The 27356-nt window shown below is 44.3% G+C and overlaps 1 protein-coding gene across 2 annotated transcripts in view; it reads left to right on the top strand.

Annotated features, from left to right (window-relative positions):
• Positions 1-693: 693 nt before the first annotated feature.
• Positions 694-27356, top strand: part of SASH1 (SAM and SH3 domain containing 1) — a gene marked incomplete at both ends in the record, with an annotated part of 171510 nt that continues 144847 nt past the window's right edge. For both annotated transcript variants that reach the window (XM_084228836.1, XM_084228835.1), the window contains one exon: positions 694-819. In XM_084228836.1, the coding sequence (XP_084084962.1) occupies positions 694-819 (126 nt within the window). The remainder of the gene's footprint in view (positions 820-27356) is intronic.

Genomic DNA, 27356 nt, shown 5'->3' with positions numbered 1-27356 from the left:
CTCGAGTTTCTGGGACCCAAACGCCCCGGTGAACAGCGCGACGGGAAAGTGGTGCCGGCGGGAGCCGGCCGCGCGGCTGCTCTTTCAACAGGCGATTTGTTCTCCCGTCGGAGGCTCATTTCCATGCGAGCGCCTGACATCAGAGCACCTTTTGTTGCTAAACGCTCTCTGCCGCGTCGGGGGGAGAGGGAGTCATGTGGAGCTGGAAGAGCTCATTCTGAAGAGAGGGGTCCCGGGAGTTCCCCGCACCTTCCCGGGGCGCCGCGCTGCCCCCCGGCGGGGTCCTGCCGGGACGTGCCGCGAGACGCGGGGCGCGCGCCCTGGCCCGGGGGTGCCCGGCCCTGGAGAGGCGCCGCGGCCGTGGGGTGCGCGGCTCCGGGGCGGCGCGGCTTCCCCGCCGGGAAACTCAGTGGTGCGAACTTTGCCTCCTGCTCCCCGGCGGCCGGCCCGGGCCCGGGTGGGAAAGTTTCTGGAGTTGTCAGTCGCGCTGCCCGCCGCCCCCTGGAGCCGGGGTGCGGGCGCCGGCGAGGGGCCCCCCAAGTCGCCGGGCATGCGGCGCGGGGGCGCGGCTCCGTGACGCGGCGGGCGGGGACCGGCGCCGGGGGCCGGGCGCGCGGGGGTGCGGGGGTTTGGGGGTGCGGGACCGCGGCGCCCCGGGGACCCGGACGCACGGCCGGCGCGCGGGACGCGGCCATGGAGGACGCGGGGGCAGCCGGCCCCGAGCCAGAGCCTGAGCCCGAGCCCGCGCCGGACCCCCAGGAGGGCGCGGGCCTGTCCGAGGCGTTCTCCCGGCTCTGGACCGACGTGATGGGCATCCTGGTGAGTTACCTGGCGCCGGGGAGGCGCGGGGAGGGCGCGTCGCCCCCGGGCGTCCCGGGCTCCCGGGGCTCTCGCCATTTGGCCAGCCCGCTGCCCGGAGGCGACCCGCCCTGGCTGCGGGTCTCAGGGGGTTAAGTCCACCCCGTATAGGATTTCAAACCCTAATTAAAAAATAACCAGCCACAGAGCCCATCAAAGATGTTTTTTAAACAATCGGGGGGATATGCAACAGTTGAATCTGGGACACCTGCTGAGGAGTTGGCGTGGAGAAAGCTAGAAAGAGTCCTTCAGAGAATCCATGTCAATAAATTGTATTGGGCCGAGGTGCGCTCGCAGTGGGGTTTGGGAAGAGGCTGACGTTCTTGATGTTTATCTCTTCATTTGTTGTCTGACGGCGAGAGAAAAACAACCATCTCTTCTCCAGCGCCGCCCCAGAGTTGCTCAGTCTGTTTGCTTGCAGTTTTTCAACTTGTGGATTCACAGAGTATTTGTTGATTGTTGATATATTTTGGGACTAAGGACTCTAGGACTTGTTTTGTGAAATCTGTGTTGTCATGTAGTTTGAAGAGCCCAGAAACGTTTTAACGTCACCCGTAGATTTGGCATAATTTCTGAAGAAGAGTTCTCAGGCATGGAGGGTGAGGCTTTAACTTGCTCAGGATTTAGTGCTTTGGGGCATTCATAGATTTGCTGTGATGGAGCCTTAGCTTGGCAGGTAGACTGGAATCAGGGCTTGGGGGTATGACAGACCTCGTAATCCACAAAAAATGTCAATTTTAATCTAAAGAGTTGGAATTGGCAGATGCTGAGGTCATGGGTTAGGGCTCTAGATTTACTTTGGGATCTTTCGTTTTCCTCATGGAAGATGTATTTTTTTTTAGAAATAAACTAGTTGGGAATGATGAGCACTGTTGCTTAAGCTACTGGGCTTGGGAGTTGAATTCACCTGGGTTAGCTCCCGGTTTTCCCCTTTCACCGGCCTCCTAAACTTGGCCAAGGTGTTTAGCTCCTCTGATCTCCAGGTTCACCACCTGAAAAATGAGGCAAAGAAGACTTTCTTTTTAGGTTTTCTGAGATTTAGCTAAGTTGATGTATATGCAGTGCTCATTACACTGTCTGATGTATAGTAGGTGCTCAATAAATTCCCTCCTGCAAAGTCTGTCTCATCTTTCCAGATACCAGTTGAATTTTCAATTTTCCTGTTTTCAGGTTTGCATCATTATTTGTGATTATTCCCATCCAGAGAAGCCAGGGAAGGTTGTCAAATATTTCAGTCCTTCACATTCTCTAGAATTTTAAGTGTGTATGTGTCTTCAATTTATATATATGAATCTAAATATTAAATATCTACTTAAGTAGTGTTCAACACCACTCAGGAATATGGTCCTTCAGTAAAATTCCAGAAAACCCAATGAATATTTCAAGCAGGAAGTTCATCTTGTTATTTTTTGCTGAGATCTGGCTCTGTAAATTTGCAGTCACTGAGCAGACTGGTTTGTGAACATCACTTTGCATCCCTCACTAGAGCTTTGCAGGGTCTCACTTAAAGGGAAGTGTGGGCCCAGAGGTCTTTTGGAGGGGAGATTGTCAGGTGGCCCTTTTGGGAGATTTGCTTTCCCCTCTTTGGCAGTTTCCAGCGATATTGGGCCAGTTGTAGCTGAATGATCTTTGAGTCAAAAGCTGGGGTGGGGCTGGGGAAGCTCAAACCTGTTATTGAAGGTGCAGATTCAAGAGAAAAGGAAATGTGCACTTCTTACAGAACCAGCATTGAGGCAGGAAAGAACATCAAGCTTATCCCACACAGCTTATGTGCACTCGTGTCTTCCTTAGACACCTTGGTCTGAATTTTACTTTGGGGTAAACTTGGACATCAAGATAGTTCCTCAGTGAAATTTAGGTGAAGAAGATGTAGGTTACCTCTCCTCTGTACACCTTCTAGCCTGTCCTCAGGCTAGCCTGTCCTCAGGCTAGAAGGAAGACTCTTCATCCTGCTGTTAGAAAACTGCCCTCCAAGTGTCTGTAAAAAATTGCATCTGCAGGGAAATAGGGCAAGACACAAAATGGACTGTTGCCTTTCTCTGTTCTGAGATAAAACACTCCATTTCCTTCATATTATATTTAAAATAAGGAAGTTTACGTTCATGTCAGCTTAAATAGGTGAGGTGACTCAACCAATGGCACCTATACCTTGGTGGTGCTGTCAGGCTGCACCCTAGTTCTCAGTCACCCGCCAGTTGGCAGCTTGGTGCCAGGAGACTGCAGGGTTAGACATCCCAGATCAACATAGTAGAAATTCAGTTATGTGTGGCATTTGGGGAATATGCTGTTTAGAAGGTTTTTTTTTTTTTTTTTCCTTTCCCCGGTACTGAACTTGAGGGGAGTAGATGTAGTGGGAGAATTACACATCCAAACATTCTTAGCAGATGTCAGGCACAGGACTGTCTTTATTTTTCAGACTCTTCCAACTGTAAAAATCAAACCTCAAAGTCTATTAGTTTAAAACTTTTTAGGCGAACTGGCAGAGATTCCCTTTTCCAACGACAACACGGAACAGGGGAGAGCACAGTGAGAGTCAACCGGTACCCATGCTCTGGGGATTTTGTGGTTCTAACCCAGGGGAGGGTGGAGCCTCGGAGTCATAGATCTCTGTAAATAGGGAATAGTTGTTGAGTCTATTAGGACACATTTGCATTTAAATTAATTCTGTCCTGCATGGTTCAGCACCAACTAGTTGCTTTTAAATTGAAGTTAACAAATGCTTATTTAGAGAAGAAATAATAGTATAATTTGTGGCAGGCAAATGTTTGAGCCATGCTAGAATGAATAAATGCTAATATGTGAATATGTAGATAGATATGGAATTAAGAGAAAATGAGCTTATGAGAAACGCTGTCTAGTGCCTGGAGGGCAGGGTTAGTGTTTTACTCATTTTTCTATCTCCAGTGCCTGGGATTTATTGGGCGCTGAGAACATGGTTTTATTGAATGAAAAAAAGAAAAAAGTATGTACTTTTTAAATGCAGGACCACATCAAAACACTCCTCTGTAAAGACTCGTGTGCCTTTTATAATGGGGTGCATTTATAAAGACATTAATAAATTCTGCTCATGCTGAAGCTCCCACTTGGGCAATTTCATCATCATGCAAGCTAAAATTCTGGCACTTAGTGTGGAAATGGTAATGGTAAGTTGCGAAATGTTTGTAAACCCCGAGCAATTAAACCATGGTGTTCTTGTGAAATGTGCAGTTCTGTTCTCAAACGCAGCATCATGTGGTCTGCCTGAGATTTCAAAGTGTGTCACCTTTCACGATGACATGCTTAGACTTCTGCTCAGAAGTACAAAAAGAGTTAGAATCCTTTGGGATTTCACTTTCTTATTTTTACTACTTGTTGCAGACATAACATTCCCCTCCCCTTTTTTTCTGGTGGGAAAGAGTAGTTGTTTTTAAGAGTCAGAATTGCTAAGATTATTAGATAAGGTTAGATAAGATGGATCAGTATTTCATCACTAAGTGTTCATTTGGTAAATTTTGACTGTTTTGAAGTTTTTCCTCCAGAATTTGATTATCTCCTAAGACTTAGCCAGGCCTGGGGCCTTGTGAGGCTATCTGCAGCCACTGCAGCATGAGTTCAATTCCTGGCCAGCCAGATTGCTGACTCACATGGCACAGCAGACCTCTCCTGACTCTCCAGCTGCTCCCCTCAGCAGTGTATTTCAGTTAGTCTGCCTCTTCTGTTCCCCACTCTGTCTCTGGTGAGTCCTCTAACCCCTCCCCCCCCAGCACCTCTAGCCTGTACCCCAGTTCTTGTATGCATAATTAAATAAATCTTAAAAAAAAAAAAAAAAGACTGAGCCAGGCCTTTAAAGCTGCTTGTTCACTGGGCAGGGAGAGGTATGGAGTTCGTAAATGCCTATTGTTTACCAGATCCTGAAAGATGCACCTCCCCCAACCCTTAAATTTCCTCTGTTCCTACTGTGTCCACCCATTTCCTAGCAATGCTTAGAAAATACGCTTTGTGTGAAGACACTCCGACTTCCCCAACTCTGATTTCTATGCAGACTATGGAAAAATATGCAGCTTCACAAAGGTGTAACATTCATCCTATTTGCTGAAGTTTAGTGTTTAAAAACCCTTTTGTGGTTTTTGGCAAAGAGTGGGGGTGGGGGGATATTAGGGAGCTCCCCAGGGTTCTTTTACATGGAAACTCCTTAGAAAGCTGTACTTTACATATTCCTTGAGAGGCTTCCTTTAAGCCCATCAGCTAATGACTTAATTTTAGGTCCTGGAATTCGAGAGTCAGCCCCAGTTTGAAATAGTCTGACTTCATCTTAATGTTGTATGTTGTTTGCCAACTGAAAGCTACTTGGCTTTTGGATGTTGGAGAGGTTGCAGGGTGATATAGCAGGAGGGACCAAGAGACCTTGGAAGTGAGCTCTCTAGTCCCTACATTACAGGGGAGGCAGGGAAAAGCTCAAGGTCACAGAGGAGGTGTTAGGGGGAAAATGCAGTCCTCGTTCCCAGTTCCCTGCCAAAGACAAAGACTTTCGTAAATCTGCAGGCATGTGTGTCACCAAATCTTTTGCTATCTAGACACCCCTGGAGTAAAGTGACCTTTGATGCACTCCTTTGGCTCCCTTGCTTCATTTGACGTTCTCTGCTTCCTTCATTCCTTGACAGACTTTTCACACCTTAGTCTCCATTGCTTATTGCAACTTCTAAAGATAGGAAGCAGTTATGTATGCCGGAGAGGAGGAGGTGGTCACCCTCCTGGGTTGGGTGCTGTGCTGGGCAATCCCATACTCCCCTTCCTTGATGCCCTGATTGACACCCTTGGGTATTAACTGTCCCTCTTTCACAGGGTCAAGGTAAATATGTGTGTCCTAAATCACACAGAGAATACATGGAGGCACTGGGAGACTTCATGACTTATTATTTCCCTGAAATGAACTCTTCGTGCAGTTTTGTAATTCATTCTATCCTATATCTGTTGAGACATTCATTGGCTGTCAATCTTGTTGCTTTAACTGTTAAGCTAAATATTTGTTCATGCTGTAGTAGGACACGTGCCTCTGGCTTCCAGAAAGGTATAGTTTTAGAGAGAAAAACAGCAGCAGCCCCACCATCTTTACTATAAATATCAACCCAACTGTGTGGTGGACACAGCACCCTGGAGCAGCAGGGCAAGAAGAACACAGAGCCACGGAAGGGTGCTGGGAAGCCCGGCCCCAGAATCGCCCTTGGATTTGGGCCCTGGCAGTAAGTAGGACTTCTCAGATGTTTCCCAGTAAGGGTTACAGAGGAAGGACTTTGTGGGCAGAGTCCAGTAGAACAAAGATGGGAGAGCTCAGACCACTCAGTGGGGGGCAGGTCTGCAGTGCTGAGGTCATGTGAAGCGGTGGCAGGGTTTTCAAAATTGCATGTGACATGATCACTTCTGTGTATTCTGGTGATGGGTTAGCAACGGCTTTGGAAGAAAAGACTACTTGAGTGATCCAGGCAAGAGAAGATGAGATCCTGCCCTAAAGGTTTATGAAACTTTTCAGTTATCTGTCACAGGTTATATTTTACTAAGTATCTGCAAGTAATCAAGGATTGCACCATGGCAGCTTTCTTTTGATCATTCTTGTTTTTTTTTTTTTTTTTAAGATTTTATTTATGCATACAAGAGCTGGTGTACAGGCCAAAGATGCGGGGTGGAGGTTGTGGTGAGAGGCTCCACCAGAGACAGAGTGGGGAGCAGAACAGGCAGACAGACTGAAACACACTGCTGAGGGGAGCAGCGGGCAAGACAGAAGAGGTCTGCTTCACCATGTGTGTTGCTCCCTGGCTGGCCGGGGATCGAACTCATGCTGTAGAGGCTTCAGATCGCTTCATAGTGCGATGCTTAACCTCTTGTGCCACCAGGGAGGCCCCAGTGATCATTCTTTTAAGCTCGAGAGTCGGCTGGGTTAATGCAAGAAATTTTGTATGTCTTGTAATTTTGTTGTGTTGTATATTAGAAAGAATATATATTTTATTTTATTTTAAGGATTTATTTATTTTTATACAAGAGCTGGGGTACAGGCCAAAGGTGTAGAAGGGGAGAGGATTCACCGAGACAGATCGGGGAACAGAACAGGCAGACTGACGAAATATACTGCTGAGGGGAGCAGTGGGTGCGACAGGAGAGGTCTGCTGTGCCATGTGGGAATCTCCCTGGCCAGCCAGGAATCAAACCAGCGCTACAAAGAAGAATAATTGTTTAACAGCATGCACATATGCTATAATAAAATGATTTTTAATTTCATCGTTCAATAGCTGATTCTAGCAGACAGTGAAGTTGAGGGACATAGTCATGTAAAATGATTCATAAGCAAATCTGAAGCTCTGTTTTACAGAGTACTTAAGAGGATAACCTATAACTAGTCATTTATCGAATGTACTCTTTTTTTAGGCTGCTTTCTGCTTCAGACTTAAAGTATCTTAACCTCACTGTGACATAAGGGGTGCTTACCTGTCACACAGTAGAAAAAACAGTGAATTTAAATGGATAGAGGTTAAGATACTGAGAATTAACTATACTGTTTAATACCAGTTAGTCTGGTCTAAGACTGTAAGAATTAACCAAACCTTCAGACTAATTCTAAGGTAAAATTTTTGTGACCACATGGATTTGTCATTTTTCAGATGGCATGCTCATTTATTAACTGAGTTTTGGTAATAAGACCCAGGAATAATGGGTCCATTTCTCATTAACTGCTCCTAGCCAGCTGTCTCGTGTCCCTTCTTTTGTTCCATTATACATTTCACTGCGTAGCATTCATTCTTTATGAGGTGAGATAGATAGAGATAACCTATTTTTTGTATCTTTTCTTGCATGTCAAGTCATGTGATGCAGGTGACTTCATCATGGAGACTGAGTCCCAGGCATATGGTACCTCTGAGACTCAGAAGACAAAACCTTGATAATGGGATAGCTTTTCCCCTGTGTAATCGGTATTTTTTTTCTCTTCTGAAGAGATCAAGGTTTTCTTTCGCCTTTCTAAGGGCATGGGTGAGAATTTTTAATGCTTGCTCTTGAGACTATTGCTCTGTGTGTCCACCCTTTGCTTGGGATATCTGTCAGCAGGTTGGACTCAGAGTTGCTTCTGGTGCTTCATCCAGTTTGTTAGTTTGGTTTTGTGGAAAGGAGAGCATGGGGGTAATCTAGTGTGCTTGTCACTCAGGGGCCTGCTGTGACTTCATTCTCTTTCCTGGCATGCAGATGATGGTGGAATTAAAAATGAAAGACAAATGAATATAATTGTAATTTTAACTGAAAGTGCCAGTGAAGAACAAAATTAAAAACCTTAATATGTGTCCTTATCCCTAGTTACTTTATGAATTTATCTTAGTTGATTTTTGTTGGTCTTTGTATATTTGCCTAGGTCTTACTTTCAATCAAATTCTTTTTCAGTGGTTAAAAAAATACTTATATGCTCTTAAGGGGTCTTTTAAAAATAGTGTTTTATTTATTTATTTATTTATTTATTTATTTTTTTTAAGATTTTTTTTTTTAATAGAGGCATGTTTTATTTATTTATTTATTTGTTTGTTTGTTTTGTTTATACATGCACTGGGTACAGTCAGAAGCGCGGGAGGGTGAGAGAATTCACCAGAGCCAGAGCGGGGAGCAGAGCAGGCAGAAGGACCGAAGGACACTGCTGAGGGGAGCAGCGGGCGGCAGGAGAGGTCTGCGCGCCATGTGGGACCCTCCTCTGGTAGCCGGGGAGCAGCCGGGGATCAAACCGGCGCCGCAGAGGCCGCGAGCAGCTTCGCAACCCAGCGCTCAACCGCTGCGCCACCGGGGGAGGCCCTAAAAATAGTGTTTTAATATTAAGTTATTTGAAGAAGAAAGGAGTTTAATAGTTTAAGAATATATATCTTCACTACAGCTCATATCTATTTTCAGATGATTTATAAAGATTTCACTTAAAAACTATCAACAATTTTATAAATTTTTTTTGTTTGAAAATGCACAGGGTAGAAAAAATATTTAAGTGAGACCAGCAGTGAGTTTCATACATACCTGTAACAATGCCCACAATCTGAAGCACTGACAGAACCAAAAGCTGATGTGAATGTAGAGCAATAGCAATTGTCATTCTTCACAGGTAGGAATGCCAAAATGGTAGTCACTTAGAAAGGTGGCTTGATGATTGCTTTTTTTTAAAAGATCTATTTTTATTTATTTATACATACAAGAACTGGGGTGTAGGCCAGAGGTGCAGAGGTGAGAGGATTCACTGGAGACAGAGTGGGGAACAGAACAGGCAGATCTACTGAAATACACTGCTGAGGGGAGCAGTGGGCGAGACAGGAGAGGTCTGCTGCGTCATGTGGGTCACCTCCCTGGCTGGGGATTGAACTCATGCCACAGTAGCTGTGAATAGCTTGATAGCTGATACTTTAACCCTTGTACCACTAGGGAGGCCCTAGATGATTTCTTAAAATACTTAAACATACTTTACCCTTTCATCCGGCAGTTCTTAGGATTTACCCAGAAGAGTTAAAAACTATGCTGTCACAAAGGCTTGCACATACATGTTTATAGTAGCTTTATTCAAAATTGCCAAAACTTGGAAGCAACCAAGATGCCCTTCAGTAAGCGAGTGGGTAATAAATCATGGTACATCAAAACAATGGAATATATATTATTCAGTACTAAAACAAAGTTAGTTATCAAGTCATCAAAATCAAGGAACCTTAGATATATGTTTTAAGTGAAAAAAGTCAATCTGAAGAGGCTCTGGATTCTGACTGTATGACATTCCTTGAAAGACAAAAGTATGGAGACAGTGAGAAGATCAGTGGTTGCCAGAGGTTAAGGGAGAGGGAAGGTGAATGGGTGGAGCACTGGAGACTTTGATGGTAGATCCTTGTCCTTATAAACTCGTCCAAGCCCATAGACTGTAGACTACTCAGTGAACTGCAGTGTAAACTTTGCACTTGGGATAATTATGGTATGTCAACCTAAAATTTCAGGGGGCAATTAAAAAAGCATATTGCATTTATTTGGAATCAAATATTTGCTAGTCCAAGTACAAAGAGTCATGTCTCTCCAAGCAGAATAAAGATGTTGGTGGGGGTGGGGAGTATGGGAGGAAAAGAAAAATGAGGCAAGTGGTTAAAGAGTTAAGTGTTGATGAGCTTAAGCTATTCTTGTCTATATATAATTGGTTACTGATTTTCTAGAATAAAAAAAAAAAACCTGAATCCGTCCTGCAGCTGAAAGTCCTTATCAGTTCTCTTGGTCTAGATGATTTCTCAAACAATTGTGTGCCTGGTGGTTTCTTAAAACAATTGCTTTTGGCTCAATTCAAAGGTTTTTTGGTCCAGTTCAAGTGAGACAAGTGATATAATTTCTCTGTAACAGCTTCCTATTCCCATTTTTAAAATGGTTCATAAACTTTGGACAGGAGTGTCAATTTAGGTTCATTATTGTAACGAATGCAAAACTACCAAATGCACCAAGTTACTTTGGTGTGGATACTGTGTTTTGTTTTGTTTTAATTGGGACCAATACATCATCCCCAGTTTTTGTGGACACTGGGTGGGTAGCCCACAAATGTAGCTTAATTCTGCTTACCTAGAGGTAGTGTCAAATTCCACAGGCTAAGCGCTCACTCCCACAAGAGCGCCCCAACTTCAGATCCCACTCCTAGGTCCAGGTTACCTGTGTCACTGATTGACTTCTATAGAATGGATGGTGAGAAAGTTCTCAGGACCCTTTCTTCAGGTATAATTAATTTGCTAGAGCCCTTCAGAGCTCAGAAATCCATTTCCTTAACTTGATCAGCCAGTTTACTTAATAGACCATTGGTTTATTAGAAAAGACTGTATAGCTCCAGAACAGCCAGACAGGGCAAGGTATGTGGGGAGGATGTGGCATTTCCATGCCCTTCTGGGCACACCAGTCTCTTTGAATCTCATACGTTCACCAACCCGGAAGCTCTCTGAACCTCATTCTTTTGGGGTTTCATTACATAGAAGGCTTTATTACATTGGAGGCTTCATTACATAGGCATGGCTGATTAAGACATTGGCTATTGGTGAATGAACTCAACTCTCTAGTACACCTCGCCTCACCTCTGAGTTTTGGCGGGAAAGGGATGAGACTAAAAGTTCAACATCTAATGTATTGCTCTTTTTGGTGACTGTCCCCATCACAAGGCTCTTCCGGGTCCCACCTTGAGTCACTTCATCACCACAAACTCTGGTGTGCTCGAAAGGGCTCCTGATGACCAGAGACCCTCTTACTGCTCAGCAGTAGGGGGGTTGAGAGGACTGGAGGGGCTTTGACACTCTGTGCCAGAAACAGGATGAAGGGCAGGCATGAATTTCTCCTTGTAAGTCAGTGTCACTATGGGGACTTCACTAAAGAGAAGGGCTATGCATATGTAGGGTAGGAGGTACATGACAAATCCCTGTACCTGCCCCTCAATTTTGCTTGAGTCTTACTTAAAGAGTGCTAAAACAAAACAAAAAAAAAGAAGCTTTAGCAAAAAGTAATCATAAAAAATATTTTGTTTTAATCAGAAGATTAACAACTTTAGTCTGTGAATTAAGACATTTTGAAACAAAAAGTTAATTAAACATCTCAGAAAAATGAAAGGTCATTTCTTATGGTCATTTCTTTCTTTACTCTTAAGAGTAAAGGAAGTAGTTCATACTGTTCGAGTTCAATTACTGGCTTCAGTATTTAATGGACATGTGACTTGGGTGAGTCCCTTAACCATTCGATGCCTCAGTTTCCTCAGCTGTAAAATGAAGATGATATCTGCACCATCTAGTGAGATCACCTGAATCGCTAGACCAGTGCAGAGCATATGGCAGGGAAAGCATAACGTTAGTTATTAACTATTACTTTTTTAAAAAAGATTTATTTATTCATGCATGTAAGAACTGGAGTACAGGCCAGAGATGCAGGGGTGTGAGAGGATTCACCAGAGACACAGTGGGGAACAGAACAGGCAGACTGACTGAAATATACTGCTGAGGGGAGCAGCGGGCGAGTCAGGAGAGGTCTACTGCAGCATGTAGGTAGCTCCCTGGCCGGGGATCAAACTCGTGCTGCAGAGGCTGCAGATTGCTTCCTAGTGCGATGCTTAACCCCTTGTGCCATTAGAGAGGCCCTAACTATTAATAGCCAAGTTTCCTTAAGAATGAATTGAATTGATTACCCCTCATTTTCATCTTTAAATGGAAAGACAGTCTGATTCCATTTGTTCAGTTTAGAATTGAATTTAACTACTGAGTTAATTTAGGTCAAATGGGCTTTATAAAATGTGTAATTTAAAAATAAATGCATACATTGCTTTAAAGTATTAACCTGCAGGTTAGGAAATGGGTATCTGCAATGTTTTCCATACTTAAGAGAGAATGTACAAAACTTGTGACTAGACAGGATTCCTGGAGGCAAGAAGATATTTGGAATGAAAACACATTTTCTGTTTAAAGTGTCCAGATTGCTATTTTCAGTTCTCATGACTAAGTAGCATACTAATATAAGAATTCTTTTTAATAGTTGACTTATTAGAAACATTCAGAATATTGAAAGCATTCACTTAATGGATGATTTTATTTTTTGAGTGCTGGACTCCAGTGAAGTACTATATCTGTTTTCATTATATTGAATTTTGTGTAAAGTATTTTCCCAGGGATTTTTTTGAATTAACCACTGTTTTTGTCAGGGTAGCAAATCATTCATTCTGAGTCATGCATCTTCTTTCGGGGTCCTCATTCTTATGAACAAGGTGTTATGAAAATATCACATGGTCATGTCTCCTTCCAAGCCCAAAGCTACCTGCAAACCCATTTCCAGGTGAATATGGTTGAAAATGGGGTTCATTGTGTTGTAAACTTGTAATGAATAAACTTGTCCTTCCATAACTTTATGTAGTGGGGAGGGACTTTATTATGCATCTAAAAAAAGTCTGAAGAAATTTGAGATTTTGCGGAATGCCGCGGACCAGCACAGCAGTAGACGATGAGGCCACCTCAGGGTTGAGAGAAGCGTGCAGGGTGGTCAGGGCGTCGGTGAAAGAAATGACAAACAGACACACTTCAAGAGTGAAAATCTGAGTGTAATTTTCTTTGAGTTTGTGACCAATATATATATGTTTTCCAAAAGCACAGGGACAATGAATATCAATGAAATCAGCTTGCTCGTGGGCTCAGTCTATCACCATCAGGGAGGTGATCTACATAACAAGCAATGACTTTTATAGAAGAAAGAAGGAAGTTTAGAAAGACAATAAGGGATTAAAGTGTGTAGTTCTAAAAAGAGGGGATAAGATTTTTAGCATTCTTGTAGTGGTTCCTGGTGGTCGTTATCTTTTGATAAGCTTCTGTCTTTTCAGGGAACTTCCGCTGTACTTCCTCTGCTTCAGGGTGTTATGCTGTTCTCCCCCTGTGCGCTGGTTGCCCAGCCGGACCTAGGGAAGGTTAACCCTAAAGGTCACTGCAGGGGGAGGTGCAGCAGCGGAAAGCCTATAACGACCATGAACATTTTATGCTTGAAAGAGGAAGCATTTCATTTTCAGAAACAGTTCATTTTTAGCATGAATTGCAGTTTGATTGAGAAGTTCCCACAAAAATATTAGGACACATTCCACTGGGTAAGGAAAGCCATCACTGCCTTCTTAGTGGCCCGTCTGACTTACATAACCCTGGCATCGGGCAGTAACGTGATGAAGCACCTCCTAACGCTGCTGCATGCTGGTGATTTGCCTTCATTAGGATATTATGAAATTGAGGCTCCGTGATGAACACAGAGTAAATAGGTGTCAAATGATTCATAAATGATACATGAAAGATATAGTAAAATCCCGGTGATGCAACTTCAACATTAGCAAAGAAACTAGATGCTGTTTCAACAGAACTAAATGTCAGATAGTCAACCCCACCGTCTATATCAAAGAACTCTCCTGCCTCTCATGCCACCAAAGGGCTGTGCATTCAGGAGCCCGTGTCTGCAGAAGGCAGGATGCTTCCACTGTAGAAGAGCTTCCCTAGAAGCCAAGATGGGAGACAAATATATAGAAGGAATATGCTCCATAAGAGCAAGAGATTTTTAGCAAATGCACATGTCTTGCTGTGGGAAGTATTGCTCTGATGATGAGATGATAATGTTTCCATCTGCATCTTCCTATACGTCATAGTGTCTATATGTACCCTGGCTGGTTTAAGGCCCGCATGGCTGCCAGGAACCCACTAAAGAATAATGATTCTTTAGCCATGTAGGAGACCAGGGTTCTCTTTTCTCACTGCCTCGGTTTCAACAATTGCTGGCTGGCTTTTTGTCTTCTGCAAATTTAGGTTTCTAAGTTCATATTTTTCTGTGAAACAGAAGTGAAAACAGGAGGTTATATCTTTGCAAATGTTTGCAAAATAGCCTCTGCAGTAGACGAGACCCAGATGGATGTGGGCTCCACTTTTCTTTGAGCAGAGCTTGGGGGTAAAGGCAGAGAGGGACCTGCAGCGGGTGATCCCCACTTTCAGGCTGGAGTGTAGGATGCCATCGTGTGGGTCAGTGTGACAAACTAGTTTTGCAGGCCCACCAATGTCAAGGGGATAGAGCTGCACATACACCTGGTGTTGCAAGCTCACCAGCTTGCCATGAGCTCTGGAACAGCACAACTTCAGTTCTCATGACTTCTGGTTTGTTCTTCCATTGTGGAAAGCAGGAAGGCCCACTCCCAATGCATTGGAAAACGCAGGCGCTCCTATTGTCAGCCAAGGAGTTTCTTAAGCTGCCAAATAGTTTGGTTTTGAAATGTTAGGTTTGACTTTAAAAAAAAAAATCAAGTTTTTCTTAAAAGACACAAACCTATTGTTGGTACCTGCAGACTTACTTGCAGACAAGTTTGAGGACATTCTGTTTCAAGTCCCTACACATAAAGAAAAAAATCCAGGGAGAGCATTCCTTTAGGGCAGTAGGTTACAGATGGTACCAGAAGATCAGCCAAAGACCAAGTGAACAAGCCAAAGCAAGATTGGTTTGAATCCTGAGTTTGCCAGTTGGGTCAAGATACGTAAGTGCTGAGTTATGTAATGTCATTGGCAACAAGGACTGGTGCGGCTCTGAAAGTTGTTTTGGTAGAAAAATGACTTAGTAGAATGAATGGGGGTGGGAGTGGTGACACACTGTCTTCTGTTGTCCCACAAGATCCAAATCAAAACAAGCTTTATTATTGCAGGGAAATGTTTGCTGATGTTGCAGTGGTGTCTTGGTTGTGACTGATGGTTCCTGTTGTAACCACTGGGGTTCTAGCCAGACTAGACTCAGAAATGGTTTTTGATCACCTCTGCCCCCCCTTTATATGTAATGGTTTTTGATCACCATTTTTCCCTCTTTATATTTAAATCACTCCCCTGTAGACCAATAGCAATCCATCAATTGGTTCTTTGGCTTCTGTTTTACTGATGCTTTGTGTATTTATTGTCCTTGATGTACATTTATTAAAGAATATATGCACATAGTCTTTGTGGTCCTGCAGACCCAAGGAACTTAGAAATGCAATTGTCAGCAGATTCTTTGGAGGACTTCCCTTACTGATTTGCCACCCTTGCTTGATGCTTCAGAGCTCAGTGACAGAACAAAACAAACTACAATTTATTTCCCAGTTAACCATTGCAATTATCTCTTTTCCCATGGAGAATAGAGTTTAGATTTTTGCTTGGTAGTTGGACTATTCTTTGAAACTTGACAGCCATAAAGACTTGTTTATAAAGCCCTTTTAAGGAAGAGGCCATGGGGCAGAGAGACTGGATGACCTAGTAATAAAAGCATTAAGAAAAACATTCATCTTAACAGCTGATATTTATTGATCCTGTTGCACTAAACCATTTCCATACTTTATCACATTTCATTGTCTGATAACCTTAAGGTGGCATTAGGGGCTTCATGTCTCCCCAAAAAAGATATATTGAAGTCTTAACTCCCCAGTTTCTCAGGTGACCTTATTTGGAAAGAAGATGATTGTAGACTTAATCCAGTTAAGAAGAGGATCTCCATGTAACATGGGGGGAATTTGAATACAGACACAGACATACACAGAAGGAAAACGTGACGATACCATGAGAACTACATGATGATGGAGCCTTGAAGTGATAGCTCTATAAGCTAAGGAAAACCAAACCACCGCCAGCTGGAAAGAGCCACAGAACGATTTCCTTACAGGTTTCGGAGGGAGCTAGGCCCTCTGACACTTTGACCCCCAGCTTCTAACTTCTAGCAACGAGACAATGAATTTCTGTGTTAAGCCACCCAGTTTCTAGCACTTTGATATAGCAGCCCTGGGACACTAATGCAGGTGGGAGCTGTCTCTTTTCTACAGGGAGCAGCTGTAGGCAGTTGGGAAAAGGAAGATAGTTAAAAGAGAGAGCAGAATTGTATAGGTCAACGCCTTGACTCTGTGAAGGTCAACATCTCACCCATCTGGAGAGAAAAACTGAGAAGACAGGTGAACGGTGAGTCTCAGTACGGACCTGGCTAAACAAACCCGTGTTGGGTGTGATGGGTGGGTCGCACTCAGGATGAGGAGGACAGAGCCCACTATTCCTCACCCAAGTGTCTAGAACAGAACAAGAGAGATGAAGATAGCAGCTTTCTTAGTGAAGGTCCAGCATGGCTTATAGGTTGTATGAGGTGGGACTTAGTGGACCTGGGAAAAGGAAGAACTTACATTGTTTTCTACCCAAATAAGGTCTCAGCCCGATGACTTGGCTTTCTCCCACTCTACCGCTCGCCATAATTATTGTTATGTGTATTTTGATGAAAGTGAGAGGGTGGTGGAGGTGGGTGATGAGAAAGTGGAGACGAAGAATACTTTCATCTCTGTTCTGAAGTACTAGTTTTGAACTTGCCCTCCAAGAGGACAAAATTTTTTCCTCTCCGTTCCACCCCCCCATCTCAACTACTGCCCTGAATAGAGTTGGGAGAAGTTGTGAAGAAAGGTCTTAGTTCAACACAGCAAAGTTAACATGGGACTAAATTTCTAGAACTGACTTCTAGGGTATGGGAAATACGCTGGTGGGGGGAAAGGGGAGTTGGGGATTTTGTAATAGTTTTGGGGGAGGAGGCTCTGTGAACCTGCAGGAATCGCCCAGGACTGTCCTGCTTCATTCCTGGGCTTACCCTTCAACTTTCTGTCCTTGACCCTTCAAATCTAGTCAGTGCGAGATGACTCCTGGACTTGCAGAAGGATGATGCTAGGGAAGGGGCACAGTAGAGGTATCTGGATGAAAATGTTAACCCCTGCTGTGACCCTTGTGGTGCCCCTGGACTCTTCTTGTCTTGGAGGCTTTGGAGGATGGACAGGCTTCTTAGCCATCATGCGGTCTGGGGAGTCAGAAATCACTCCCTGTGTGGTTGCTGAGGATTAGGAATAAGAGAGTATAGGAAGAAAGTGGAAATAATTTAGAGTGTGCTATATTTTATTCTTTATGGAACATTTAAATAATATCATGTGGGACATTGTGTCTAAAAGGTTCAGGTCCCTGAATAAGTTAATTTTGATCCTCATCATTTTTTTCCAGAATAAATGCTTTCAGAGAAATGTCTTTGTGAAGTAAAATAAGAATGGGTAGTTAGAAAAATAGCATTTCCCAGCTCATGTGTAGCCCATCCTGTTGGGAAAGGCATACTCCCTGCGGGCCTTACTGGCGATTGCCTTTTCCACTTCTGGTTCAGTGGTTCAAGCCAAACCTTCATCACTTCCCTTTGGAGACTATTACACAGCACCGCAGACATCCTATTAAGAAACTTCTGATTTGCAGAGGAAAAGGAAAGTTTTAAAGTTGAGATTGAAAAGGAAGGTGACTCATGGCCCAAAAGGCAAAGTCCCAAAAGTTTTCAGAGATGGCCCATGGCTGCCGCCTTCTTTGGGAGACAAGCTTGCCAAGTCAGTGAAGCGTGTGAATCAGTCAGTCCCTGAAAGGAACAAGCGAGGAATCGGTAATTTGCAATCAAGCTTAGCAATGGGTGAAAAAGGGGTTAGGCATCCAAGCAGAGTCATGTGGTAGTTAAGAGTGCAAAAGTTGATTGTACCAAGCACATTTAGAATGTGTGATTCAACCTCCTAGAAGGACATAAGGCCAGAAATGAGTATAATTAGGGCAGGAGAAGACTAAAGACCAAAAAAGGAAGGTTTCTGTCCATGCAATGTCCAGGTGAGCACGAGTTCTAGCACGTGGCCCTGCCTCTGACGGGTTTGCTAGCTGAAAACAACCTGGGGGGAACGCCCAAGGAAAGAATGAGCCCATTTCCCAGAGTTCCAAAAGCAGGGCCTATCACAAAATAGTTAAAATGCAACACAAAATCAAGGATGTCAATATTACAAAATACAGAAGCTTCCTCCTTAGCAAACACCCTTTCTCATTGGACCAGGCAAGTTCCTGGTGTGTAGGTAGACTGGGTTGTGAGGGTGGGCGTGAGAAAGCCAATGTCATCGTACTAATTAACAGTGAGAATTAAAAACTGCCCAGTGGACTGGGCTACTGTCACATTCTCTTTTCTGTGAAAAGGCTGCTTGAGGGATTCAATTGACAAAGAGGCACCCGGAGTTAAGGTGGCCCATGGTTCCCTAGGTAAGCAAGTACATAGGCCTCTGGAATGGAGCAGAATCCTTGTCTCTCCTGGAAGGGTCTAGCAGCCTGGCCAACCATTGTTTGCTCTGCCTGTGTGGGGCAGTGTGATCTGAGCTGTGTGTTGCAGGTGCTCGGCCAGGGCCACCTTGGGATAATGATGGGGGTTTCCATGCTACATGGCAGGCAGGTGCTTAGGTGAGGGAGGGAACGGACTTGAGAGGTGTGTCCCAGAGAAAGGAGGGTCTTGATAGCTGGTTCACAATGGGGGATGAGAAAGGGAGGGAGGAGAATGAAACCCTGCATGCATGTTGCTGAGTGGCAAGGGGTGATGAATCTGGGGTGGGGGGGAGTTCAGAGAAACGAGTGGCCTAGAATGGGTACACTTTTAGTGAATTTTTTGACTTATCTCCCAAATCAGTCTGCTCAGCTCTCTTGCAATGTCTGAGTGCACTTGATCAATTAGAAAAGAGGTTTAATATTCCGTGTTGCATGACCACATGTTTTCATCTGAGGTAAGAGGTGTTTCCACTTCAATCACAGTGGTCCGCTAGGGAGGCTTAGCTGTGCAGTCACCATTCGCACTGGACTATGAGTCTGGAATCCCCAGTGCTCACTGACCTATTTAGGTGAGCAGGACTGTCCTCAGCTTGCCAACAAAGTCAGACCCCAGTGTCCACCCCTGTGCTGGTGGATCCCCACTACATGGAGGGGGCAGCAAATCCCCCATGTACATTGTCATATATGACATGAGAAGAGCTTCCCTTCCTGTGCAGACATCTCTAGTTAATATTAACAAAAGCACACATGCAGTTTCTGCTACTTAGAAGTAGGATCCAAATAATATTTAAATGAAGCTTTGTGCTGGAAAAGCTCACTGGGGGGGATAATTATGTCAGACTTAATTAAATGCCTGAAATTCTCTAATACCTCTGTGTTACTGTTCCTAAAAATAAAATGCTTTACAGATAGAGGCATCCCAGGGCCTTGTTTAGACAATTAATTCTCAAATTTTGGTGCTTAGTAAAACCAGCTAAGATTTATTGAGCGCTCACTGCGTGGTGGGCACTGTGCTAAATGCCTACCCGTGGGTTCTTGCTTTTAATCTTGCACAGCCATTGGGATGGGCCATATGTACTGACACATTTCCCCAAATCGTAGGTAGGTCAGGCTGAGGGAAGTTATCAGGGCCACACAGTGCTGGTACTGGAACGGAATCCCAGGACTTCTGGCTTGAAAGCCCATTTCTTCTATAATCCAGTGCATGCATGAAGCTTCATTATTTTATTAATATTTCCCTTTCCTAAGAAGAGTGAGGGGAATGCAAAGGAGATCATCTTGTTCCCCTCTACGTCCTCTGAGGCTCGCAAGTCATCAGACAAGCATCGAGTGATAACAAGAGAATCCAAAAGAAGTTTCATGATAACATGTTTACCTCCTGAGCACGTGGGAGGGACCCAGCATGAGTGAGTGACTCAGTCATGGGGCTTCCGAGACCATCTTAAATAGCTCAGAGAGGGAGACCGGCATTCAGGGGGCAGGAAGGGAAGGTCAGTTAGGGAGGCTTCCAGAGAAGGCACAGCAGACGAAGGCATGCAGATTTACTCTGTCTTCTCCCCAGAAAAGGGCTAAGGAGGTTGGTTCTTCCTGATATTTGCCCTTAGAGAAGTTTACATGAGGAATATCTTTTTCAAAAGCAGCCTCTGCCCTACCTTCAGATCCCCAGCTATGAAATCAACCTTTTTCAAAAAAACCCAGATTTTGGGGGTGGCATATTTATGCTCCCCTCCAGGAGCTTTGTGCCATTAGGGGTGACTTGCTGCCCAGTCTGGTTGCCTCCTTCCTTCTGTGTGAGTGTCTGGTGAGATGGGAGAACAGGAGGACAAGGCAGGTTGGAGATATTTTCTAGGCCGGAGTGTAAAGAACAAAATGCCGTCAGGCTCCCTGGAACCTGAATTTATTGAGACACTATAGAAGAAAATATATCAAAGCCCTGGGTTTCCCATTTGGAGTGACAAGAAAGACAGGTACCACTTTATCCTGCGACTAGGCTGGGCCCCCATCATCTGTGACTCCCCCACGCTAAGGAGAACTTCCAAGGAGATTTGATGGAAGGTGTTAATGTGAGCAAAGCGGTGGGTGTGTGGAATAGAATGGGGACTCATTTTATTTTCTTTGTTCACTTTTTAGGACGTGCCCCTGGTTGCACGCTTCCTCTTACGTTTGTGGGGGGTAGCCCCTGGGAGGGGGTTTCTTAGTGCAGAGAGAAAATCTCTTTGTTCAGCATTTATTTAGTGTCTGCCATGTGCCAGGCACCCCAAATGTCCCTGTGAACTGTGGAGTTCAGTGTCTAGCCAAGTGGATAGACCAGTTCTGCTGTAAGGCTTGTTGGGAACTGGCCTGAAGAGTGCCCGTATGTCTTCTTGTCATTTATCATAATTATTCTTTCTTAAGCTAAAAACGTAGGTGAGAACATTGCAGTCCTTACAGCAATCCCCGCTGAGTGGAACAACACACATTCTCATCCCCGAGACCCAGGCTGGCCTGGCACCACTCAGCACAGCTTTTCAGCTGTGTCTGCCAAGAAAATTGTTCAGCAGAGACCCTGCTTGGGTGTGCAGGACCTAGAACAAAACACACGGGTCCTGTTTACGTCCTCAGCCCAGCCACCCATTTTCTCTGCAGCCGGCAGGATTTCCTCAGGAAGCTTTCCTGGGGGAGGGCGGCCCAGGGTTTAGCAGGATGTGATGACACCTCTAGGCGCTGAGCTGGGTCAGGCTTCCGCCTGTGTCTGGGCCCACCCTGCGCATTCGGCAAGTCGCAAAGTCAATTCCGCCCCAGCACGGGGGTGGAAGGAGTTGGTGGAATAGACTGGGGTTCTGTCCCCTTGTACCCACTCCTTTTTCTTTTTCTTTTTTTTAGAAAAAGATTTATTTATTTATTTGTACAAGCACTGGGTACAGTCAGAAGCACGGGAGGGTGAGAGAATTCACCAGAGCCAGAGCGGGGAGCAGAACAGGCAGACCGAAGAAATACACTGCTGAGGGGAGCAGCAGGCGGCAGGAGAGGTCTGCACGCCATGTGGGACCCTTGCCCGGTGGCCGGGGATCGAACTGGCGCTGCAGAGGCTGCGGGCAGCTTCGCAGCCCAGCGCTCAACCACTGCGCCACCAGGGGAGGCCCTGTACCCACTCCTTTTTCTCATCCACTACTCTGGCCAGCAGTACTGGGTGAAGAGTGGGCAGTAGAGTCTGGATCATATGATGTGCCGATTTGTTTAGCCTTGTTTCCTTACATGTGGTTAAGTTGAGAATTATTCAAGAGTATGCTGGGTGCCATTCTGGAGCACTATTCATTTTTTTGTGCGCTCATTTTTGTGTAAAAATATAATGGGGACAGGTAACTTCTTTGAAAGGCCTCAGTCTATGATTATAACTTAAGCAGTAAGGCTGGCTAAGGTGCGCTGTCTACCCTAAGGATGGAAGTCCATACTTCTGGTGGTGAAGGCAGATTTGGAGTGCACAGGCATGCATTTGAAGCCATGTGACAGAGGATATTGGTGTCATCTCCCTGAGTGTCTGTGCTCTAATTGATTTTCTGCACTTAGTAAAACTTTCATTCACTCTTGCACATTTTAAGTGATATAACACATGAGAATATCTAACATGGGATACAAGTCTATGGACACTCAGTAAATGTTCATTTCTTCTCTCTCATCCTTTCAGTTTCCCCAATGTGTGTATATGCACACATCCCTCCCCCACTACCCGCTCCTGTGCGCATGCTCACACACATACACACACACACACACACACACACACCAGATTCTCTATTCAGCTTATTCTTAGAACTTCACCAAATGGAGCAAAAGCAAATCATTGTAAAGGCACTTGTACAATGTGTGAAGCTATAAACCATCTCTTAATCTGCTAGATAAGGATTCATTCAATTGCTGGACTTTTATCAAATGCTTACCTGGGTTAACTTGTGGTGGGCACTGCCAAGGGTTACAGATGTGTTCCATTGTAAGAAGACACTTGCATTGGCTGGCAATGCGTGGTTACACGCATCACGGAGAATACCCCATTGTGGGTATGGGAAACAACTAGGCATAAACAGGTACATAGCAGAGTGGATAGCATAAATGCTGAGGGAGTTAAGAGCACAGGAGGTGGGTTGCTTTATTTGGATCCCTACTGGGCAAGAGGAAAGGCCATTTTGGAAGCTGCATTTACTATGGGGGGCTTGGTTTCTATGTATTTTTTTTTAATCTGTAGTCATATATGCTTTAGACATTGAAACAGTTTCTACTTGGACAAAGTTAATTTCATTACAATGCAATAAGTAAATATTTTGAAGCTAGGCAATCCACAGTTGGTCATAATATTCCATACGCTCTAAGCTGTAGTGGCAATTGTTAAGGAAAATAGCAATCATTTTTTCAGCATTGGGTGTGGGATGCTGTCTTGCTAAAGCAGGTGCAAGCAGGTGCCTCTTGCTAAGGCACAGAGAAATTTAAAGATGACTTTTTGAGGTCAGAGCCTGGTTTCTTAACCACTTGGCATACATAAAAGTTCTTCTTTTGCCTTGTTAAAAAAAGGAAATAAATTTAAAACCAAACCAAACAAGCTGGCAAAGCCTCCAAAACTAATACAGCAATTTGTTAATAATAACTAGCATTTTTCTCTTTGTAAATGGAAGGTGGGGCTGAGGAAGCATGGAAGAATAGATAAGTGATCTCTCCAATCTTCTAGACAAAGTATTCTGTGGTCTTTTTCAGTCTATCATGTTCATCTCTTGTTAAAAAACAAAGTGGAATGTGGACAAAATCCGGTACAATTCTAAGACACAAATAGGTGATTAACTATCATCAGAGATATAATGATTGTTGGCTAAGACTGACAATCAGGAGGAAACTCACACAGAAGTAGGCTGTGGAAAGTTCTGAAATATCCACCCCAGGGCACTAATCCATATCTGTATCTGAACGCGGCTGAAATGTCTCCACTCTGGCTTTTCCTTTTCTTGCCTATCAACAGCACCAGCTTGGTTTTCTCTCTGCTTTGGGGTTATTTATGGTCTCTCATTTTTTCCAAAAGATGTTGAACCTAGTAAGATATTTTCCAATGAGAACTGAAGCACATTTTTATGTACTAGATCAAGGTTTTGGGGGGAAGATCATTTGGGGAGGTGTGTTGCCCAGGGTCATTTGTTTACCTTTCTTGGTTAATCTCCTTGACTGTTGCTGTCTGGATCTGTCACCTCCCCCACCCCAACCCCCCCACCCCCCCAAACCCACCCCCCACCACACACACAAGATTTTTCAGGAATGTTACATTCTCCTCTTTCTCCCATGTTTTAACCTCTCATGGTTTTGTTGATACAACAAGGTAGGGAGACAAGAGTCTAAGACATTGGGTTGATGTTTAGAAGAAAAATGAAGTGAGCTTGAAATTAATTGATAATACCTTTTAGACATTTGCTGAATTATTTTCTGTGGAAAAGCAAATAGATTTTTCTGCGTTTTTGCCAGTGAGTCATGTCAAGCTTCCATGAACATGCCTGTCCATAGGGGAGTGGGCACATCTGTAGGCACAGAGTCTGGAGGCCCTGAGGATTCATGGTGCAGACAAAGCAGGAAAGGCAGCAGTGGGACTGGGGCACCTTCTACCCACCAGTCTTCCCAGGACACCCTCTTTCTCATATCCAGCAGGGCTGTGAACACTTGCATTTGGAAAACAGTTATTCTGCTGACCTTTTGAGAATCTTTTTTTTTTTTTAATTTTTTTTTTTTTTTATATATAGAGGCATGTTTTCTTTCTTTCTTTCTTTCTTTGTTTTTTTGTTTATACAAGCACTGGGTACAGTCAGAAGCGCGGGAGGGTGAGAGAATTCACCAGAGCCAGAGCGGGAAGCAGAGCAGGCAGAAGGACCGAAGTACACTGCTGAGGGGAGCAGCGGGCGGCAGGAGAGGTCTGCGCGCCATGTGGGACCCTCCTCCGGTGGCCGGGGAGCAGCCAGGGATTGAACCGGAACCGCAGAGGCCGCGGGCAGCTTTGCAACCCAGCGCTCAACCGCTGTGCCACCGGGGAGGCCCTTGAGAATCTTTATTTCCTGAATTTACTGCCTGGTTTGCCCTTGTAGGTCAAAAGTCCTTATTTGGGGATATTCATTAACAGAACCCTTTTTCCCCACTAGTTGCCATTCACGAACTTTCTCTTAAAGTGTGATACAAAAATCACTTGAGTTACCAATCTAGACCATTTATGACCTGGGTGTACAGAATTTCTTGCGATAGTTCTCACTCATTTTTGCAAAGTGGAATACAATAATGACATTCTTTCTGAGGATGTGGAATTGTTTAAATTGCAATGCCGCCAGGAAGCACAGCTCCCTACCGTGCGTTCAGAAACACTATCGCCTACAGCCTGTTTCCATTGCCCTGTTCTTTCACTTTCAAACTTGCAGGCTATTGCCCCTTCGTCTTGTCTATGTAGTGAAATCATTTTCCTTTGGTTGTGGCTGTTTTGCAATCTTACGCTTACTGCAGTTGACTTTCTCACATTTATAAAACTAATAAACTACACAAACATAAAAGTGCTAAGTGTTAGAACTGACACCTCTTAGGAGTTTTTTTTTTAATAAGCTTATATAATTAACACCTTGAAATGAATATATTCCATTTGTTTCTTTTGAAACCATACAAAGAGAGCAGGATGATGCACACACAAACGGCACCCAGCTTGGTTAATACTGGCTTTTTAAATGCAGTGAAGTTTTGGGTGCTTTAGAAGTTACAACCTCCCAGTTACTTTTAAGTCTGAGAACTGAAGAGTGAATATGTTACTTAGAGAAAAAGAATACATAAAGCAATATCTAACTTGTTTATATTCATCTTCCCACGGCCCCAGCCTAAGCTGACCCAGTGCTTGTTGATGGATCATTTTTTTATTCCATATATTTATCATTTTTTTATGGAGAGTCTTCTAGGCACGGTCCTATGCATTGAATAAAATCCAAATCTCTGCACTTCTGAATCTTGCACTGTAGTTGAGGGAGGGAGACTAAAAAGTCTGGAGCCATATACAAATTATTTTAGAGGATGGAAGGTGGGAAAAGAAAGATAAGACAGAGAATGGGGCTAGAGAGCTTGTGAAAAAGACAGAGGTTGCAGTTGTAGCTAGGATGATGGCCTTGCATGAGAAGAGATTGTTGGGGTAACGTGCAGGAGGCAAGGCCCGGTAACTCTGGACAGTTCAAAGGAAGGTTAAGGCTGGTAGGTTTGGAGCACTGGAGGAATGACACGTGTGGCCACCTGCAGGGAGCCAGGGGAAGCAGACAGAGGTGGGGGTGCGCAGGCGTGAGGAGCCTTTACGCCAAGTGAGAGGGGAGCTTCCATGAAATTTCTGGACACTGGAACGCGATGTCTGACTTAGGTGCTAACTGAATCTCTTGACTGCTGTGTTTAGAGGGTGTGCGGGTCTGAGAGGAGGCAACCAAGTGTTTGATCTCTCCTCATGAAATAGAGCTCTTGAGTTGCTGGGTCTTGTGAGTGGAAAAACACAGCCCACCTTGACGAATCAGCATTTCATTAAAAAGGAAAAACAACAAGGGGACCGGTTAAAAGGTTTTGTAATAGTACATTTAATTTTCTTTGTAGTCTTTTCTCCCACAGTGCAGCAAACAATTAAAATAAAAATATTTGCCCTATCCACATCACAGAGGGGAAAGTGAAATTGCCCACTTTTATAGAGCAATTGAGAAGCATAAAAAAGTTTGGGTAGGTGGTAAACCTGCTTTAAGTAGTTTGTTTCCTTTAATGAGGTTGTCTCCTTGCGGGAGCAGGAGTAGGAAGGAGAGGACTGTGCCAGAGCAAACACTGACCTGTAAAGCTGTTTAAGATGGGAGATCTGGCTGACGAATAGATGAATAGCATTAATTCTGCCATGCAAAGAACTGTTCTTTTTTTTAAGATTTTATTTATACAAGAACTAGGGTACAGGCCAGATATGCGGGAAAGTGAGAGGATTCACCAGAGACAGAGTGAGGAACAGAACAGGCAGACTGAAGAAATACACTGCTGAGGGGAGCAGCAGGCGATACAGGAGAGGTCTGCTGCGCCACGTGGGTTTCTTCCCAGCTGTCTAGGATCAAACCCTTGCTGCAGAGGCTGTGGACAGCTTCACAGTGTGGCTCTTAACCGCCTGTGCCACCAGGAAGGCCCTGAACTGTTTTTTTTTAAAAAAAAGGTATGACAGGTATGTGATGGTGAATGAAGCTTCTACACAGATGGAGGTATGAGGTTGTCTCCCCAAGTTATATAAATGTAAATCAACATATCCATCAACTTGGGGAAAAAGTATACCTTGGATATTAAACACTGATGTCATGAAAAAGCCAGGGCTGTTATTAATGAAGTCTCAGCTCATGAACACATTGGAAATAATGAACTTTTTTTTTTTTAGATTTTTATTTGTTTATGCATACAACAACTGGAGTGGAGGACAGAGGTGTGGGGGGTGAGAGGATTCATCAGAGACAGAGTGGAGAGCAGAACAGGTGGATCCACTGAAATACACTGCTGAGGGGAGCAGCGGGCTAGACAAGAGAGAGAGGTCTGCTGCACTATGTGGGTCAGCTCCCTGGCCAGGGATCAAACTCAGGCCTCAGTGACTGGCGATAGCTTGATAGGGCTGAGACTTTAACCCCTGCACCAGCAGAGACACCTGAAATGAATTTTCATTCTTGTCGTTCTTGACTTGGTAGAATGATGTGAGTTTATCATCATAGATTTTCTGTTGTTGTTCTCTCTGGTAGAAGATGCCGGTCCTCTTTCCTTTGTGAATCTGTTTAGGATTTGGCATCTAGCAAATAACCTCTACTCTCAACTCCTAAGAGGTTTTTGATCTGCCATTGAGAACTGACCCAT

This window comes from Talpa europaea (genome assembly GCF_964194135.1).
Source record: "Talpa europaea genome assembly, chromosome: 2".
In the NCBI taxonomy this organism is placed as follows: Eukaryota; Metazoa; Chordata; class Mammalia; order Eulipotyphla; family Talpidae; genus Talpa; species Talpa europaea.
This window is presented reverse-complemented; position numbering and strand designations above follow the sequence as displayed.